Below are 19,194 nucleotides of genomic sequence, written 5' to 3'. Positions count from 1 at the left end.
TTAGAGGAGAGTCAAGCTGTCGATGAGACCCACGCCAGGAAGCGGAAATGAAGCAGCAACCGGAAGTAGCCGGAATTTTGGCCCAGCCGGACGCGCTTTGACAGGATTCCGAGGAACGCAGAGGCGGCGGCGGCGGCCATGGAGCTAAGCGAGCTGCTGTACAACAAGTCGGAGTACATCGAGACGGTACGCGCGTTCAGACTTCTTCCCTGCGCTTTCCAAGCCTACTCCCTGCGCGGCCCCACCCTGTCCTGCCCCACCCACCCCGTCCCCGCCGCGGTTGCTCAGGGTAACCTAGGGATGCTTCGTGCATCGTCTTGATTTTGTCATTTAGTCCGTGCGCGGCTAGTTTAGGCTTTTTGTTTATATTCCTGATTTTTCCGTAGGGATGAAGTGCTTTGCGGAGGACAGGACAAATCCCATTCTTCAAGCTTCCGGCCCTTTTAAACGATTTTTTTAAACTGCTAAACTTAAAAATTATTAGCATAAGTTAATTGTACGAGGTGGTTTCATTGGGATGTTTACAACTTGCATATAATGTACTTTGATCAAATTCATCCCATCAGTATTTCTTTTTTTTAACCACCCTTCCTCCTCCATGCTTTTTAACAGTTTTTGGTGGGTTTCATTGTGCTATTTTTATATGCATGTATGATGTGTTTCTATAGTACTCACATTTTTTAACGTTTTGTAATATGTTAACAGGTAGTGAAAAATACTATTTTTTAAATAGTCAACATATATTATGTGTGTAAAATGGTGAAAACAGGCCAAGTGCCCAGTAAAGGTTTTTCTTTGCATTCTTATAGCTTTCACAGTAGTAAAGATACCATCCTCATCTTAGGGCTTTATAACTGAAGTATGGAATGGTTTTGAACCATGTCTCTGCCCGAGGCTCTAAGCTATAGTCAGGATCTGGTCCCTGAATCTTTAGTTTCCTCATCCATCCTTGCTTTTTTTGAGATTTGGGGTTCATTCCGTGTGTGTGGGGGTGCTGGGGATCAAACCCAGGGCCTTGTGCATGCTAGGCAAGTGCTCTACCACTGAGCTGTTCCCCAAGCCCTTACTCCATTTTAGACTGCACTCCATTTCATATTATTTTATGTCCAATATGAGCAAAAGCAAAGAAGGGAGGGGGAACTGATGTTTGAAATTTAGGGCCTTGTGCTTCCCAGACAGGTGCTCTACCTCTTGAGCCACACCCCCCGCCCCTTTTACTCATTATTTTTGAGGTAGATTCTCCTTTATGCCCAAATAGGCCTGGATCACCATCTCTGATTTATGCTTTCCACAGCTGGCATGACAGGTGTGTTACACTTCCCCCAGCTTTTATTGGTTAAGAAGAGGTCTCAAGAATTGTTTGTCCAGGCTGGCCTCCAACCTCGATCCTCCCTATCTTTGTCTCCCGACTAGCTAGGATTACAGGTAGAAGCCACTATGCCCAGCTTACAATATGAACTTTCTTGATGGAAACTTGTAGCTCAGTTGCTGACTCAGCTTCCTCACCCCAGTTCTCTGTTTTTTTTTAGGCATCTGGTAACAAAGTTAGTCGCCAGTCAGTGTTGTGCGGGAGCCAGAACATTGTTCTCAATGGCAAGGTAAGGGACAGAGTAGCTCCAGAATGCTCACCTTTGCTTGTTTTTCACTAGTCATCACATTAGTAGGGTGGATGGAATGTAACTATGTCTATTTATCATTGTATGTTTCTAATTCTCTTTCTTTTTTCCTCCAAATTGGATTTATTTATTTAGTAATACTTGGGTTTGAACTCAGGGCCTCATGCTGGCTAGGCAGGCACTTCAGCTCTCTTGCCAGCCCTTTTTTTGTGTGTTGGATATTTTTGAGATAAGGTCGCTCAAATTATTTGTCCTGGGTAGCTTCGAACTTCAATCCTCCTTTTCTCTACCTCCAAATAGCTAGGATTACAGGCATGAGCCCCTGGTGTCGGCTCTGAATTTTTTTTTTGATCTTACAAAATAATGGGGGTTGGAGAGTGGCTCAAATGGTAGTATGCCTGCCTACCAAGTATGAGGTCTTGAGTTCAAACCTCAGTACTGCAAAAAAAGAAAGAAAAATGTTTCATTATGACATTTCCACACATGTATAGAATGTGCTTCAATTCTGCTTACCCCCATCACCTTTCTTGGTCCCTTTCCCTCCCCCTGTTGTGTTCCTCTCCCAAATAGCAAATAAGCCCTTTGTATATTCACGTCTTTTGTTTCTTTATTTTTAGGTCTAGATTCTGCATAGGAGAGAAAACATGGTATTTGTCTTTCTGAGTCTGGCTTATGTCACTTAACATGATTTCCATTTACATCTATTTTCCTTCATCTCCTTCCTTTCTTCCTTCCTTCCTCCCTCCCTCCTTCCCTCCCTTCTTTTTGTTTTCTTTCCTTTCTTCCCTCCCTCCCTTCCCTCCTTTCTCCCTCTCACCCTTCTTACCTCCCTCCCTTCCTTCCTCTCTTTTTCTCTTTCTTTCTTTCTGGCGGTACTGGTGTTTGAACTCAGGGCTTTACACTTGCTAGGTAGGCACTCTATTGCTTGAGCCATTCCCCCAGTCCTTTTTTGCTTTTACTTATTCCACCCACCCCTACCCTCCATAGGGTCTCACATTTTTGGCTGGGGCTGGCCTCAGACCATGATCCTGCTACTTATACCTCTTGCATAGCTGGAATTACAGATACAACCACCACATCCAGCTTGTTGGTTGAGATTAGTTTAGTCTTGCTAACTTTTTTCTGCACAGCTGGCCTCAAACTATGATCCTCATGATGGCTACCTCCTGAGTATCTGGGATTACAGGAGTGAACCGTAGGCTCACGACTACACCTGGCCTCATTCTTCTTTATGGCTGAATAATACTCCATTGTCTATATATACCACATTACCTTTATTCATTCATCTGTTGCTGAGCACCTAGGCTGATTCTGTAACTTGGCTACTGTGAATTGTGCTGCAATAAACATGGTATGTCAGTGTCTACTATATACTGACTTTGATTCCTTTGGGCCTATGCCTGTAGTGGTTTAGCAGAATCATAGTTCTGTTTTGTTTTTGTTTTTTGAGGAACCTCTATACTGATTTCCATAGTGGCTGAACTAAGCATTCCTTTTTTCCCATATCCTTGCCAGCATTTGTTGTAGTTTGTTTCCTTGATGAGAACCATTCTTACTGGGCAAGATTAGAATCCTAATGTAGTTTTGATTTGCATTTCCTTGATTGCCAAAGATGGTCAACACTTTTTCATTTATTTGACATTTGTACTTCTTTAGAGAACTATCTGTTCAAAAAGAAAAAAAAAAGAACTCTGTGTTCATTTTCCTGTTTATTGACAGAACTATTCATTCTTTTGTTATTTAATTTTTGGAGCTCTTTATATGTTCTAGATAGTAACCCCTTGTCTGATGAAAGCCTGGCAAAGATTTTTCTTCCATTCTGTAGGCTGTTATCTTCACTCTGGTGTTTACTTTAATGTACAGAAGCTTTTTAATTTAATGCAATTCTGTTTATCCATTTTTTGCTCTTATTTCCTGAGCTATTAGAGTCCCACTTAGAAAGTCTGTCTATGTCTGTGTCTTGAAATATTTTCCCCTAGTAGTTCTAACATTTTGGATCTTATATTAAGGTCTTGGATCCATTCCAAATTAATTTTTGTACAAGGGGAGAAGTAGGGGTCTAGTTTTTTGTTTTTTATTTTTTTCATTACTGGGGTTTGAACTCAGGGCTTCATGCTTGCAAAACAGGTGCTTTATCACTTGAGACACACATTTTGCTCTGGTTATTTTGGAGAAGAGGTCTCTCAAAGTATTTACCCAGGCTGGCCTCAAACCTTGGTCATCCCAATCTCAGCCTCTCCCATAGCTAGGATTACAGGGGTAAGCCACAGGCATCTGGCAGGGTCTAGTTTCAGTTTTTTGTGGGTGATATCCAGTTTTTCCTTGGCACTTTGTTGTGAATCAAATGGCTGTAGCTACGTGAGTTTATTTCTGGCCCTCTATTCTGTTCTGTTCCATTGGTCTATGTGTCTCTTTTTGGGCAAGTATCATGCTGTTTTTTTGTTACTATGGGTGTGTAGTATAGTTTGAAATCAGGTACTCTGATACCTCCAGTGTTGCTCTTTTTGCTCAGGATTGCTTAAGCTATTCAGGGTCTTTTGTGCTTCCAAATGGATTATGAACTATGACTATGCATAGAATTAAATGCCATCAATTACATTCACAATGTTGTGCAACAATCACAATTTATTCTCAAAACTTTATCACCCATGATAATAACCGATAATTCCCCATTCTTCCTTCCCCCCAGTGCTCGATAGCCACAATCTCCCTAACTCTACTTTCTTCTTCCTGTTGTTTTTTTGGTTCTGGGAACTGAATTTAGGGCCTCATACATGCTAAGCATGTGTGCTACCACTGAGCTACACTCTCAGCCTCTAATCTACTTTCTGTCTCTATGAATTTACTTATTCTAGATATTTCATGTAAGTGGAATCATAAATATTTGTCCTTTTTGTCTGGCTTATTGCACCTAGCATGTTTTCCAAAATTCACCCAGGTAGTATCACGTTCCTTTTCATAGCTGAATAATATTCCACTATGTGTGTACCACATTTTGCTCATCCATTCATTTGTTGATGGACACATGGGTTATTTCTGTCTTTTGGTAGTTGTGAATTATACTGTGATGAACACTGGTGTACAAATGTCTGTTGGACCCTGTGGCTTCAGTTGTTTGGAGTATAAACCTAGGAGTGGAATGGCTGGGTCTCAAGTGGTGATTTTGTTTTTAACCTTTTGAGGAACTGCCAGACTACATTCCACAATGGCCACACCATTTCACACTTCCACCAGTGATGTATGGTGTTCCAATTTCTGCACATTTCATAGTACTGCAAATCCCAGATCTAATAAGGATTTAGTATCTAGAATACGTTGAGAATTCTCGCAACTGAACAAAAAGATAACACAATTTTAAAAATGGACAAAGAGCTGGAAAGACATTCCTCTAAAGGAGATATGCAAATGGCTAATAAGCCCATAAGAACATACTCAACTCATTAGCCATAGCATAACACAAGTCAAAAGACAATTCTGGAATTGTCTTTTTTTCCTCTTTTACAATGTCCTTTGGTGCATAAGTTTTAACTTTGATGATGCCCAGTCTGTCTTTTCCCATTGCTCATGTGTTTGGCATCATGTCTGAGAACCCATGGGCAATGTAAAGTCACTAGACTTACTACTGTTTTCTTCCTGGAGCTATGTTCCAGCACTCACACTAGCTACTTATTCTGTTTTGAATTAGTTTTTTGTATAGTATGAGACGGATCTAGCTTAATTCTTTCTGATGTGGAGGTAAAGCTGTCTCAGAGCCCTTTGATGAAGACACTGTTCTTTCATTACTGAATGGTCTTGCATTCTTGTAGAAAATCATTTGGTCATAGGTTTATGAGTTTGTTTCTAAACTCTTGATTCTGTTTGGTTAGTCTGTATGTTATCCTTAGTACTACATGGTTTTGATTACTGTAGCCTTATAATAATTTTTTTTGTAGTAAGTTTAAATGAGAAAATATGAGCAGTCTAACCTTGGTCTTTTAAATGATTGTTTTGGCTATTTAAGGCCCTTTCTGTCTTTTTTAAAAGATACTTTGTTTGGTAACACTTACTGTCCAAAAAGAGTACAGTAAGCCTTTGGTATCCACAGGTGTAGGATTCCAAGGATACTGCTGTTGAGAAAAAACTGCAAATACTCAAGACACACAGAATTCAGTGCCGTATTGCAGATGCTTCATTGATTTTCCTCCACAACACCACACAACTTCTGGTAGACATGCCGCCTTTCAACAGATCTCTGATTTTCACTTTATCATTTCAGTTAAGCACATTCAGTTTTTCTTTGCATCTTGGGCACCATTTGCTTTTTCTTCTTCTTTTTTTTTTTTTTTTTTATTGCTGTACTGGGGTTTGAACTCAGGGCCTTGCACTTGATAAGCTGGTATTCTACCACTTGCACCACACCACCAGATCAACCTTCTACTTTTTGAGAGGCAAATTTTCACAAAATTAAGTACACTCAGCAGATCATATAATTAAGTACACTCATCAGTTTCAACACAACTGATGATAACTCGAGGCTGACTGAGAGCTTCTCCACATCCACTGAGCTGCATGATGTAACTGGGAATTAATAATTTTTGTTTTTGAAATTTCTTATTCTAAAAAATTATTATTATTATTATTATTTGTGATACTGGGGTTTGAACTCTTGCTAGCCAGGTGCTCTACCATGTGAGCCATACCTACAGCACAAATCATCATCATCATCCTCGTTTGTGGTACTGGGGTTTGAACTCAGAGCCTTAGGCTTGCTAGGCAGGCACTCTACCACTTGATCCAGTCTACCAGCCCTTTTTGGTTTTGTGTTGGATATTTTTGAGATAGGGTCTTATGAACTGTTTGCCCGGGTTGGCTTTGAACCACGATCTTCCTTCTGTGTCTCCTGTGTAGCTGGATTACAGGTGTTATCCCAGTGCCTGGCCTTTATTATTACCTTTTGACTCAAAACCAGGTGTAATAAATCCGTGAATAAGGTGGCTTACTGTGTATGTGACTCATCTGTTTTGAAACATAAAAATTAAGTCAAAGCCCACGAACCCAACTGAAGAACTGGCACATAGTCATTGAGTACTAACATTTTGTTCCTCCCACCCTTTTTTTCTGTTTTCCTTTGAGGAAACTACTTTCTGAATTTTGTGTCTTAGCAATTCTTTAATTATTTTTAAAGAGACTTGCCACATATTTATGTATCCCTAATTAATACATGTCGTTTAACTTTACTTGGTTTTCTGTGACGAATTTCTTTATACACAATTATATAAGGGCAACAGTAAGAAGCACTTCGTAAGTATAGTGGTGCTCAACTTCCATCTCTCAATTCGTTGTGGTGTGTGCATGCTCACCTCTATGTGATTCCACTGATCCACTCTCCTACTAGTGGAGACTTAATTTGTTTCCAGGGTGTTTACGATCATGAACCATCTATTTTTATTTCTAACCCCTCTCCTTTTCTGAACTTTGCTATTTCTGTTTTCCTGGGCCTTTATATCAGATGTCACAGAACCTTCAAGGATTGAGAAGGGCCAGATGAATAGAGGCCAGACTGAGCAGAATTGGTGAATTGGAGAGTACATGACCAAACTGAGCTCAGGCTGATCATGACTATGTGGAGAAACAGGCTTGCATTTCTAGCTTCTGGAACCTGGAAACCTAGATTGTTAAAAATGTTAAATGTCTACCATTCAAATAATAACATCTGCGCCAGGCACGGTGGCTATGCCTGTAATCCCAGCTATTCCAGAGAAAGATAGGTGGCTTGCAAGTTTGAGGCCAACCTGATCAAAGTTAGTGAGACCTTGTTATCTCAAAGACAAAATACAAACAAAAGGGCAGGGGGTGTAGCTCAATAGAAGACCTGGGTTCAATCCCCAGGACCACCAAAAAAAAAAAATTATGAACAATATTCTAAAAATGCTACATGGACCAAACAAAACAGGTTTGCAGGTACAGTCTTGAGCCTTGAGCTTGCCACTTCTGTCTTGCCCTTTGTTTAGAATAATGAACTTTTTGCTCTGGTATTATTTTCTTCCCTGTAGGCCTTGTAGCTACCTACTTTCATTTGAACACCCTGTTTTTCATTTGTTGCTTTACTTTACTTTTCAGGAAGGGTTTCGCTTTTGCCCAGGCAGCCTTGGAACACTATCCTCCTACCTCCACCTTCTTCATAGCTGGGATTACAGGGACTACTACACCCAGCTTGTTCTTTGAGATAGAGTCTTGTTAACTTTTCTTTTGTCCAGACTGGTCTCAAACCATGATCCTTCTATCTCCACCTCCCAAGTAGCTAAAATTAAAGGCATGATGCCTGGCCCTCATTTGAACACCCTATTGCCTCTATATTGTTTTGTGACAGGATCTCAGTATGTAACCCGGGCTGGCCTCAAACTTGTGATCCTCTTGTCTGAGGCTCCCAAGTGCTAGGATTACAGGTGTGCATCACTACCTTCAGTGTGTTGCTTCCATTTTGAACCTAGTTTCTAGTTCTTACTCTATTCTTTATGAAAGTAGGAGCCAGGAATTGAGTCTCTCTCTCTGAATTTCTTTGACCACTGGTGATATAATTTATTTACCTTTTTTGTGTGTTTGCTTCTTCAGTTACAGTATAGTTTAGGCTGACTGAAGGATTTGTAATGAATTGTCTTTATTTCCAAACTAAAATTGTTTTATCTATTTAAAACAAATACTCTACCATGTGTGGTAGCTCACACCTGTAATCCTAGCTATTTGGGAGGCAGAAATCAGGAGAATCCAGGTTTGTGGCCAGCCCAGGCAAAGAGTTAGAGGGACCTCATTTCAACAACAAAAACAGCTAGGTGTAGAATACATACCAGTTATCCCAGCAACATGGGAAGTGTAAGTAGGAGGACTGCAGCCCCAACCAGCCTGGGCGAAAACATGATGACCCCCATCTAAAAAACAACCAAAACCAAAAGGCTTTGTTTTTGCTTTGTGTGGCTCAAGTGGTAGAGGGCCTGCCTAGTAAGCACAAGCCCTAAGTTCAAACCTCAGTACAACAACAAAACAAAACAAACCCCATAGACCATGTTAGTTTTATCATTGCTGTAACCAAATACCTGGTAGAAACAACTTAAGAGGGTGAAGAATTTACCCCTGGTTTTAGAGGTTTCAGTTTATCATGGCAGGGAGGACATGGCAGAGAAGCTCACATCATGGCAGCCAGGAAGCAGAGGGGTGTAGTTAGTAACAGGAAGCAGAGGGGACTAGTAACAGAAAGGGGCCAGGGTAAGATTGGCCCCCAAGGACACATACCAGTGACTTCCTTCCGCCAGGCGGGTCTCACTTTCCACAATTCTACCACCTCCCAATAATTTATTCAAATTTCGAATCTATTAGTGGATTAAACCACTCATTAGGTCACAAGCCTATGAACAGACTGGAGCTGTGGCTCAAGTGGTAGAGCTCTGAGTTCAAACCCTACTACCACCAAAAAGCAAGCCGGAAAAAGAAGAAGCCTATGACTAATGGTCCCTGGAAATGCTCTTACAAACACACCCAGAGGTGTTCTTTATTAATCTGGGTATCTCTCAGTCCAATCAGGATGACATGCAGGATTAACCATCACATACCCAGAACTCTTGGAATTCTGTTTTGTAGATGGAAACATAAAACTGAAACCATGACTGAAGTAAATTAAGGATCTCAGATGAAAGTATGTGCCAGAAATAGACATCTATTTAGTCTTTAAGAAAAGAGCTTTTGAGAACTGAGAGTAACTGTAATGCTCTGCCATCAACAGCATGTAGGACTGTGTGTTTTCCTGATAGAGGGGCTATTGATGGATATGAAATATTTCCATTTCCCTACCTTCCTTGTGTCCTTTTCTAGACAACCTTCCCTCGACACTTGACCACAGGCAACTACTGTTGTAAAACTAATGTAGATTAGTTTTGCATTTTCTATAGCTTCGTATAATTAGAATCACATATTCTTTTATGTCAGGCTTCTTTCATTCAGCATGTGTGAGGTTATCCATTTTGTTGCTTATATTAGTAGATTATTAGCTCATTCCTTTTTATAGCTGTGCAATCTTATTATGGAACTTTTATTATTTTGGCAGTACTGGGGTTTGAACTCAGGGTCTCATGCTTGCTAGGCAGGCGCTCTTACCGCTTGAGCCTCTCCACCAGCCCTTTTTTGTGTTGGGTTTTTTGTTTGTTTGTTTTCTTTTTTGTTGTTGTTGTTGTGTTGGGTTTTTTGAGATAGGGTCTCGTGAACTATTTGCCCAGGTTGGCTCTGAACCTTGATCCTCCTGATCTCTGCCTCCCAAGTAGCTAGTATTACAGGCGTGAGCCACCAGCGGCCAGTTTATTGTACTTTTTAAGACATGTACAAAAGTAAGAAGACTATATGATAAATTCTCACGCACTCATTCATCAGCTTTCCGATTTCATTTCTACACCATCAAAGCAGACATAGTTTGACTAGGATGGGGTAGAGGAAGCCGTAGTGTTTTAAAGCAAATTACAAACTATAGTATTTTACCCATAAACACTTTACTGTGTGTTCCTAATATTTAAAGACTTGAAAAATAAGTACAGTGTCATTATTATATATATATATTTTAACCCCCCAGTGCTGCCCTATTAGAGGTTGAGCCTCCCTAATCCAAAAATCCAGAATCCAAATTACTCTGAAATCTGAAACTTCTTGAGTTTCAGATTTTCAGTTTAGAGATGCTTAGCTGGTGAAATCTATGCAAATATTTCAAAAACTAAAACACTTAGGAACTTTTGTTTGTTTGTTTTTGGTGATGCTGGGGTTGAATTCAAGGCCTCAGGCTTTCTATGCAGGTGCTCTACTACTTGAGCTACACCCCAGCCCTTATTGGTTTGGTTATTTTCGAAATAGGTTATCACTTTATGCCCAGGCCAGCCTGGACTTAGATTTGCTTATTTTCGCTTCCCCAGTAGCTGGAATGACAGGCACGCACCACCACATGCAGCTTTTATTGGTTAAGATGGGGGTCTCACTAACTTTTTGGTTGGGCTGACCTCAAACCTTGATCCTCCCAATCTCAGTCTCCTGAGTAGATAGGATTACTGGCTTGAGCCACTTGCCCTGTCTTTACTTGCTTTTTTAATTTAAAACTCTTCTTGGAATTTTTCTCAGTCATGCATAAAATAAACAAATAAAAATTCCTCCTTTAATAATTTATTCTGTTATGTGATCCTCTTATCTCCCCCTCCTGAGTTGCTGGGGTTTCACCCAGCCCTTCAGCCTGTGTCAGCTAATCCTCAGTCCATGTTTAGTCTCTTCAGTATGTTTTTGTTTGTTTGTTTGTTTTGCTTTTTTTCTCTTCAGTATTTCAAGATGACTTTTTACAGCTGGTTTGTTCAAGTCAGAGTCAAATTTGGTTGATATATTCCTTGTCTGTTTTAATCTGTAGCAGTTTTCTTTCCTCCTCCACTTTTCTTCCATGTGATTTATATGTTACAGAAACTGGATCACTGTACTGTCAGATTTTCAAGTTGCTGAGTTTGGCTGATTATGGCTATGTGTAGTTGTTAATGTGGCTTTATCTCTCCTCCTTCCTCTGAATCAGTAGGGAGATGTAGAAACTTGATCGTTTTCTTCCTTTGTTTTTCCTTCTCATATGCATAGCTGTTGCCTGAGATCAGATCCATAACCTATTTTTACCTTGACCACTCGTCATCTCAAGGGTTACTTTCCCTCCAGTCTCACCTGTATTCTCCAGACTTCAGACTGGTTCCAGAGTGGTGTTTCTAAAAGTAAAAATGCAGTTCTCCTAATCATCTGTTTAAAATATTTCATTGAAAGCTGTTGAATAATGGGAGGTGGGAGGGAAGGGGTAAGGAAGAGTAATGGAAGGGGTTGAATTGATCAAAGTAAAGTGTACTCATAACAGGGATACATGGAAAAACCCCTTTGAACATTGAATTTGGGATTAATAATGGAAGGCAGGACTGTAAAATAGGTGTAGTGCGAGGGGCTGGGGGAGAGGAGATACTTATAGGGGCCGGGTGAATGGAAGAAATGAAGGTGAGGGAATATGGTTGATGGGCTTCATATACATGTGAAACAGAATGATAAAACCTCTTGTAATTGCTTTAAATGGGGCAAGGAAGGGATCGTTGGGGAAGATGGTGGGGGCAATCTAACCAATGTACAATGTAAGCCTATTTGGATTTGTCGCCATGAATCCTTCCTCCCATGCAACAAATATATCCTAATAAAAATGGAAAAAAACCATTTCATTAATTCCTTCTATCCTATAGGAAAAAAAGTCTTAAGTTTCTGTGGCATATGTACTTCATCATGATCTGGTCCCTTGTTCATGTTTGCAGCAGCAAATCCACTCGTATGCACTTTTTAAAAATCCCATTCATTTATTCAGTCAACATTTTGAAAATGCCAAATGTGTAGCACCTATTCCCCTAGTTTCTAGTATGTTACTCAGCCCTTCCAGGTGATCTCTGGGGATACCTGGTCCTATCCCATGCAGTGTAACTTTTAATCTGAGACCCAAAGTTAGGATTTGAGAGCTTAAATGGGCCCACCTATGGGAGCATGACATTGGAGATAGTGCTATTAGGAGATAAGGACAAATGGGAGCCGCCAGGACAGTCACCTGGGCAGGTAGACCTGGGTGAATGAAAAGAGACACATAAACTGTCTGCTCTAGGAATTCTAAATAAAGAACTCATTCATTGAGTCCTTTTCATGGAGTATTATGGACAGAATTTGGGCCAGGGCTTGAGGCACTAGGTTCAGTCCCCAGTTCTGCAAAAACAAACACTCCCCACCCCCCCCCAAAAAAAAAACGGGCAAAGCTTGTAACATCCAGGGGTCAGCCTGCTGTCAATGTTGAGGTCACTTTTTTTTCATTTTTATTAGCATATATTCATTGTACAGGGGGGATTTGTTGTAACGATTCTAAATAACCTTACATTGTACGTTGATTAGATCGCCTCCACCATCTCTCCCCCTTGACCCCCTCCCCACCACATTAGCAAGAGTTGAGGGCACGTCTCCTTCAGCTACAAGTTGTCCCTTTTGGCAAAACATTGGTGCAGCAGATCATAATATCACTCTCAGTCTATGCCCTGTTATATATTCTTTTACGTTGTTGTGTTGTAGGCTGTGTTGGTAATTTTAAAACATATGCTTTGTCTTATAGACCATCATAATGAATGACTGTATTATCCGCGGAGATCTGGCAAATGTAAGAGTTGGACGCCATTGTGTTGTGAAAAGTCGTAGTGTCATAAGGCCACCATTCAAGAAATTCAGCAAAGGGTATGTAATTTAATGACCTTTTCCTATCCTGGGCAAGATGCTGCCACTGGTGGCATTGTGCATGTATTGAGTTATGTACTGAGCAGGTCCATCCTGCTATCGGGGAAACTGAGTCAGAGGTCATCATAAGGAACACAGCTCTGGTAGTGGTTATCTTAATCTGTTTGGTGCTTGGTTGCCAGAAACAGAATCTGTCTAAGCTGGAAAGAGCAAAGGGGTTCTCATTTAACACACAGAGGCATATTTAATGGAACCTAAGAGTTCAAAAACTCTTTCATAGCAAGAGTACAAAACCTGCAACTGGTTAGCTAGCCACAATTAAGACACCCATTCCGTCTGTCCCTCTGCATCTGCAGATGTACTGTTCCTTCTTTTCTGTAGGAAGCATAGGAGGAGGATCACAGTTTGAAGCCAGCCCAGGTTAAAAGCACAAAACCCTAGCTGAAGAATAATTAAAGCAAAAAGGGCCGGAGGTATGCCTCAAATAGTAGAGCACTGACATGGCAAGCACAAGGACCTGAGTTTAAGCCTGGTACTGCCTCCAAAAAAACAAACAAGATTTCTGATTTTGAGCTAGTGATCTCATTCATCACCTTCAACATTATAGAATTTCTGTGGCCTGGGAATTCTTTCCTTGCCTGGAATAGACTCACTAAGACAAGATGAAGTTGTTGAGATGATGATCTATGGTTCTATAAACATTGACCCAGAGTACATCACCTTGACCTTTCTTTGTTCATCTTCTTTCTCTAGTGTTGCATTCTTTCCTTTGCATATTGGGGACCACGTCTTTATTGAGGAAGATTGTGTGGTCAATGCTGCTCAGATTGGGTCTTATGTCCACGTTGGCAAGAACTGTGTGATTGTGAGTATGATGAGCTGGCCAACTAAGCACCTCATTTCCCCTTTCCCTCCCACCCCCAGCTCTTAGCAGTTCTGTGACCAAGTCAGGCCGAGTAGTCTCTAGTCCTTCTGAGGCTGGGACTTTCTTACTGGATTTGGAGTGTTTTCCAGGTATTCATAGTAACACCTAGCCTTTCTAGAACATCTTCTACATGATGCTAAACCCTTTTTTTCACTTGCTTCATTTAATCCTCACAACCACCCATGGCATTAGGTGCTGTTGTCATCCCTGTTTGCAGATAAAGAGGGCTGAGGACCACAGACATTGAGACATTTGACAAAACTCGTTAAGTGGCAGAGCTAGATTTTAATACAGGCAGTATGAGCAGCTGCACAGCTGTGGACCACTTGTTAATTACAGTCCAGTGCTGGAGGGGATCTGAGGGGCAAGTTGACACTGGCACTGTAGATGAGGGGAGTTTGGGTACTTCAGAAAAGGGATTGGTGTGTGAAAGTGTCACAGGGACTGCAAGGCGCACAGGGTACCAATAGGCCCTCACAATGCCTGTAGGAACCTAGGTCATTGGAATGTAAGAATCCATTTGTTTCATCCAACCAAGGTTTGGGTTTCTTGTCTCATAGGCAGAAAGCTTGATTTCTAAGAACCAAGTGGGTGAGATGTTAATGAACAGAGCTGATGCCAGGTGTTAAGGGAAGATGTTTCCTACATTTTAGATGTGTACCTCAGAGTAGCTTCCAGGAAAAGCAAAGTCCATTCTCTTTCTTTAGTGGCCATTCCCATGAATACAGAGCCAGATCTTTGCCTTGTATAAGATTCAGACTCCAGAGTATCAAAACAAACTTGCAGAAACCATAGCGTTCACAGTTCATGTTCCAGAAACCAAAGGGCACAGCACAGGTGGGCAGCGATGGAGAATCGGGGCTGGGAAAACATTCCAATCTGACATTCTATTCAGAATTAAGGGAAGTGGTTGTTCTGCCCGTGATTCTTGCTCCAGAGGAGTTCCTTGTATGTGTAGAGACAGAAAGTCTGGTTCAGCCTGATGTTGAAGAAAGCGGAAAGAAAGAGTTGAACTCAGAGTAGAAGAAAGAAGAAGAGTGGTTATTACTGAGCAGGAAGGGAAAGAGGAGAGGCTAGAAAGAGGTTATATGGTGAGTACTAAAACACAGTTCCAAGTCATGCCTGTAATCCTGGCTACTCAGGAGTCAGAGATCAGGAGGTTCATGGTTCAAAGCCAGCCTAGGCAAATGAAAGTGAGCCCTGTCTTGAAAATACCCAACACAAAAATGGGCTGGCAAAGTGGCTCAAGAGGTATATGACTGCCTCACAAGTGTGACACCTGAGCTCAAACCCCAATACTGCCCAAAAAAATGGAAATAAAATAGAGTTCCAGAGGAGGGAGGAAGTTGTTTCTTCAGCACAGTGGTGTGACTGTGGTTCGCAGCCACTTACTCTTCAGCCAGAGACAGTGTAGTCAGCCCCTTAAGAAACTCAGACCTTGAAGGTATAAGCCTTTTAAAAATTCATTTGTTAATCTTTCTCCTCCTAGAAATACAGATGATTTGGATATTTAATAATGTGAATGCAAGCACATCAAAGTATGTTGTATCGTGTTTTTGATAGAATCTTAGTTGAAGCTAGGTTATCCTGGTATGTATTAAAATTTCCACATTCTCGCCAGGTGCTTTTGGCTCACAGTATGATCCTAGCTGCTCAGGAGGCAGAGATCAGGTAGATCACGGTTCCAACCCAGCCCAGGCAAATGGTTCATGAGACTGTGTCTTGAAAAATAAAAATAAGGGCTGGTGGAGTGGCTTAAGGTATAAACCCTGAGTTCAATCTCCAGTACCACAAGAAAATAAATAAAATAAAATTTCCGCATTCTCAGTCAGGTGTATTTGATCACATTTTTACCAGAACACCGGTGACTTACAGGTTGTGGTGATAGAAGCATGGCTAGTAAAGATCAAAACTTTCTTCACTCAGTGAGCAGTCTGAGGCGCAGCATCAGCTTCTACCCAAGCCTCCTCTGCTTTAGCCACTAGCTAGGTGAGTCTCCCACACCTGGCTTCTTGCCCTCAAGATGCTGTGGACCAGTGGTAGAACTGGAAAACAGTAACTAAGTGGAGAGAGGCAAGTGTCAGGTTCAGCCTAAACATTCACATAACTGTTGCTTTCCCCGGGAGAACAAATGAACTAACACCTTCAAATGAACTTGTCATGAATGATCCAGGGGACTGACAAGAGCAAATAAGCCTTAAACTTATAGGTGAGCAATGGAGTGCATCCAGAATTACAGCCTCATTCTGTGCTTGGGGGCGAGTCTTCTTCCTCCCTTCCTCTTTCCTCTGGGCGGCTCACTGACAGACAGGTTCTTCCTTCATGGGCAGAGCTCCAAGCTCTGTGCATCCTCCAACCCCAGGGGAAAGGGCTGCTTTTCCAGGCGTTCCAACAAAAGCCTAGGTTGAGGTTCAGTAAACCTGGGCTGGTTCCTATGCCTGTTCCCTAAACCTATCACTGTGGTCAGGCTTGAAGTTTGTGTGGGGGCCTGCACATGGACTGAGGTAGGTATGCTCTTGGTTCCCAAGGACAGTGGAGGTTCTGTTACTGGAAGAAAGGGAGCAAAACAACAGATGTCCACTTCTTGGAAAACCATAGTTTGCATAGTCTTGAATGCTTGAGGTAACTTATACTGTCCCTTGCATATAACCCTGTCCCGAAACGTACGTACGTACACACACACACACACACACACACACACTCTTGCATATCCCTTTCTCCTTTTTTTTTTTTTTTTTCTTTTTGTTTTTTTTGTGTGCATGTGTGATTATGGGTTTGAACTTAGCCTTGCACTTACTAGGCAGCCACTCTTATCATTTGAGCCATGCCCCTAGCCTTCTTCTCCTTGTCAGTTCCACCTGAAGTAGTTAATTGCCACCAAGCCTCTTGTCACTCTTCCTGGCTATTATATGATATCACAAATGAAGAAAATATAAAATACAGCCTTCCACACAGTATACTAGACAACCTTTTTACTCCATGCCCTGGTCTCTCCTATTTGAATTTCAGGGACGCCGGTGTGTGTTGAAAGACTGCTGCAAAATTCTTGACAACACAGTATTACCTCCAGAAACTGTGGTCCCACCATTCACTGTCTTCTCAGGCTGCCCAGGTAACCGTGGTATTGTTTTTTTTATTTTAAACTCCTTAAAACTCGGTTTTATTTTCTATCACAAAAATATTGCATGTAACTTCTGATTCTGATAATTCATTGATTTAGTGAACTTAAAAATTCTCTAGTTACAGAGTACCTAAAAAGCTATCTGAAATATGACCAGCTTCTTTTTAAAATGCATAATTGGGTTCTTAAGAAAATAAGGAAATTATCCAGGGTCAAAAACAGAGAAAACTAACCCAAGCTGTGAGATTGCGAGGCCGTTGACTTCATAGTAGTGGTTTAGGATACAGTACTTACGAGGGACAGGAGCTTAAACCTTGGATCTACACATGGCAGAGAGGCCCTCACACACCCTTGAAGGACTTTCCCTCCAGGGAAGACTGATGTAGAATAGAGCTACAAGCAGTAATGGGAAATACAGAGAACCTGGGCTCTGGCAGGTTTGAATTTATACTTCTAGGATGGTCAGGAATCCACAGACTGACAAATTAGCATGAAACATGGTCATGTTTCTTTTATATGGCTTCACAGATAAATGCACTATTGGCAGTCTCCTTCTTCCAATCCGGAGACATAGGGGTGTAGGAAACTGGCACTTTTTTGGGGGGCTACACAGGATGAAACTGAGACATAGGACAAAAGGAAGGGGAACTCATGCAGGAAGAATGTGGGTTAGAAGCCAAGAGATGAGAGGCTGCAGGAGCCAGGCAGGTTGTACAGTGCCCGAAAGCCTAGACTGTTATCACTGCTGTTACACAACCTGATGTTAGGAGATTGTCTAGCATTGTATGAGGAGCTGAAATAGGAGTTTTTAGATCTCATCTTGGAGTTTAAAAAAAAGATTAAATACTGTACCAATCAAACATGTTTGCAAGTCTATCATTGCCTGATAATTTCAGGGTGCCTTGTCAGAATTTTGAATTTTGTAAATCTCTATTTTTCTATCCTGTCTGTTGTCTTATATATTTATATATTCTCACAGTGCATGTGTTTGTGTATAGATATATATGAATATATGTGTATATTTATTTATATATAATATAGATATGTAAAACTATTTATTGTGGTACCGGGGTTTCAACTCAGAGCTTCATGCTTGCTAGGCAGGTGCTCTACCACCTGAGTCACGTCCCCAGTCCATCTTATTCCTTTCAAGGGCTACAGGTTTTTCACTGCATGGATGTATAATGATATATTTAACCAGTTCCCTACTATAATGGATTGTTAGAAGTTTTACCTGGTGCCCAGGTGTGCCAGGGATCATGCCTATAATCCTAGCTATTCAAGAGGTAGAGATAGGGAGGATCACAGTTCAGGGTTAGCCTAGGCAAAAAGTTAGCCAGACCCCATCTCAACAAACAAGCCAAGCATGGTAGATCATGCCTGTAATCCCAGCTATGTGGAAGGCATAGGTAGGAGGAGCAAAGTACTAGTCAGGCTCCAAATAAAAGTGCAAGACCCCATGTGAAAAATAAGTAAAAGCAAAAAGGGTTGAGGGGTATAGCTCAAGCGATAGGGTGCTTGCATAGCAAGTATGAGGGCATATGAGTTCAAACCCCAGTATCAGAAAAGAAGGAAAGAAATTAATTGTATCTGGTTTTTCGCTATTAATTAGAACCTGTGCTACATTGACACTCTTGTACATGTATTTACGATGGAGGACAATTATCTCTGGGATACATTCTTAGATCTTGGATTATCCAACCACAGAGAATGAACTTTGAAAGTTTTGCAAGCCATTTATTTCTAAAGTGCCCTTCAAAACGGTTGTATGAGTGTACACAGTGCCTGAGAGTGCCTCTTTCCCCAGACCTTCCTAATTATAACTACGCTTGCTCCATCGTTTGTCTTCTGTGGAGCCCTTCTGTTGTCCTCCCCTCCCTGATTTATCTGTCTCTAGAGTAGTTGGTTTAGTTTCATTGTACAGCAGATAGTCTCACCTCAAGGGTGAGGTAGGGCTGGTACAGTGGGGCTCAGAACAGGGTCCTGGGGTGGACAGGTTCTTGTCTGGGACAACCTCTGAAGCATTCAGAGGGGTCTTAACTCTTCAGATCTTGCAGTAATGTCTTGATCTCTTCTACCTGGAATGTGGAGAATTACAGTGTTGTTTCCCACACACAAATTCACATTGTCTAGAAGACATGATCAGAAGATTCTGTCAGTCCTAAAGATGGGAAACCTAGCATTTAGACACTGACATGAGAGGAAAGGGTCTTGGGTGTGAACAGGAGCTAGAGCTGTTCGTTGCTGGGCCCCTGTTG

At 41.4% G+C, this 19,194-nt stretch overlaps 1 protein-coding gene across 4 annotated transcripts in view; it reads left to right on the top strand.

Annotated features, from left to right (window-relative positions):
- Positions 1-30: 30 nt before the first annotated feature.
- Dctn5 (dynactin subunit 5) overlaps positions 31-19,194 on the top strand; it is a 32,090-nt gene continuing 12,926 nt past the window's right edge. For 3 of the 4 annotated variants that reach the window (XR_012443181.1, XR_002213651.2, XM_020184445.2), the window contains exons 1-5: positions 31-186; positions 1,530-1,598; positions 12,772-12,890; positions 13,644-13,755; positions 16,825-16,927. Coding sequence is in view for 2 of the 4 variants with exons in the window: in XM_020184445.2 (XP_020040034.1) it covers positions 139-186; positions 1,530-1,598; positions 12,772-12,890; positions 13,644-13,755; positions 16,825-16,927 (451 nt within the window). In the remaining 2 variants the exon portion in view is untranslated. The remainder of the gene's footprint in view (positions 187-1,529; positions 1,599-12,771; positions 12,891-13,643; positions 13,756-16,824; positions 16,928-19,194) is intronic. The other variant, XM_074059479.1, reaches the window with a different exon arrangement.

The sequence above is a fragment of the Castor canadensis genome, chromosome 17 (assembly GCF_047511655.1).
Source record: "Castor canadensis chromosome 17, mCasCan1.hap1v2, whole genome shotgun sequence".
NCBI classification, from domain to species: domain Eukaryota; kingdom Metazoa; phylum Chordata; class Mammalia; order Rodentia; family Castoridae; genus Castor; species Castor canadensis.
Note: the sequence above shows the minus strand (reverse complement) of the source record. Positions and strands in the feature narration are given on the sequence as shown.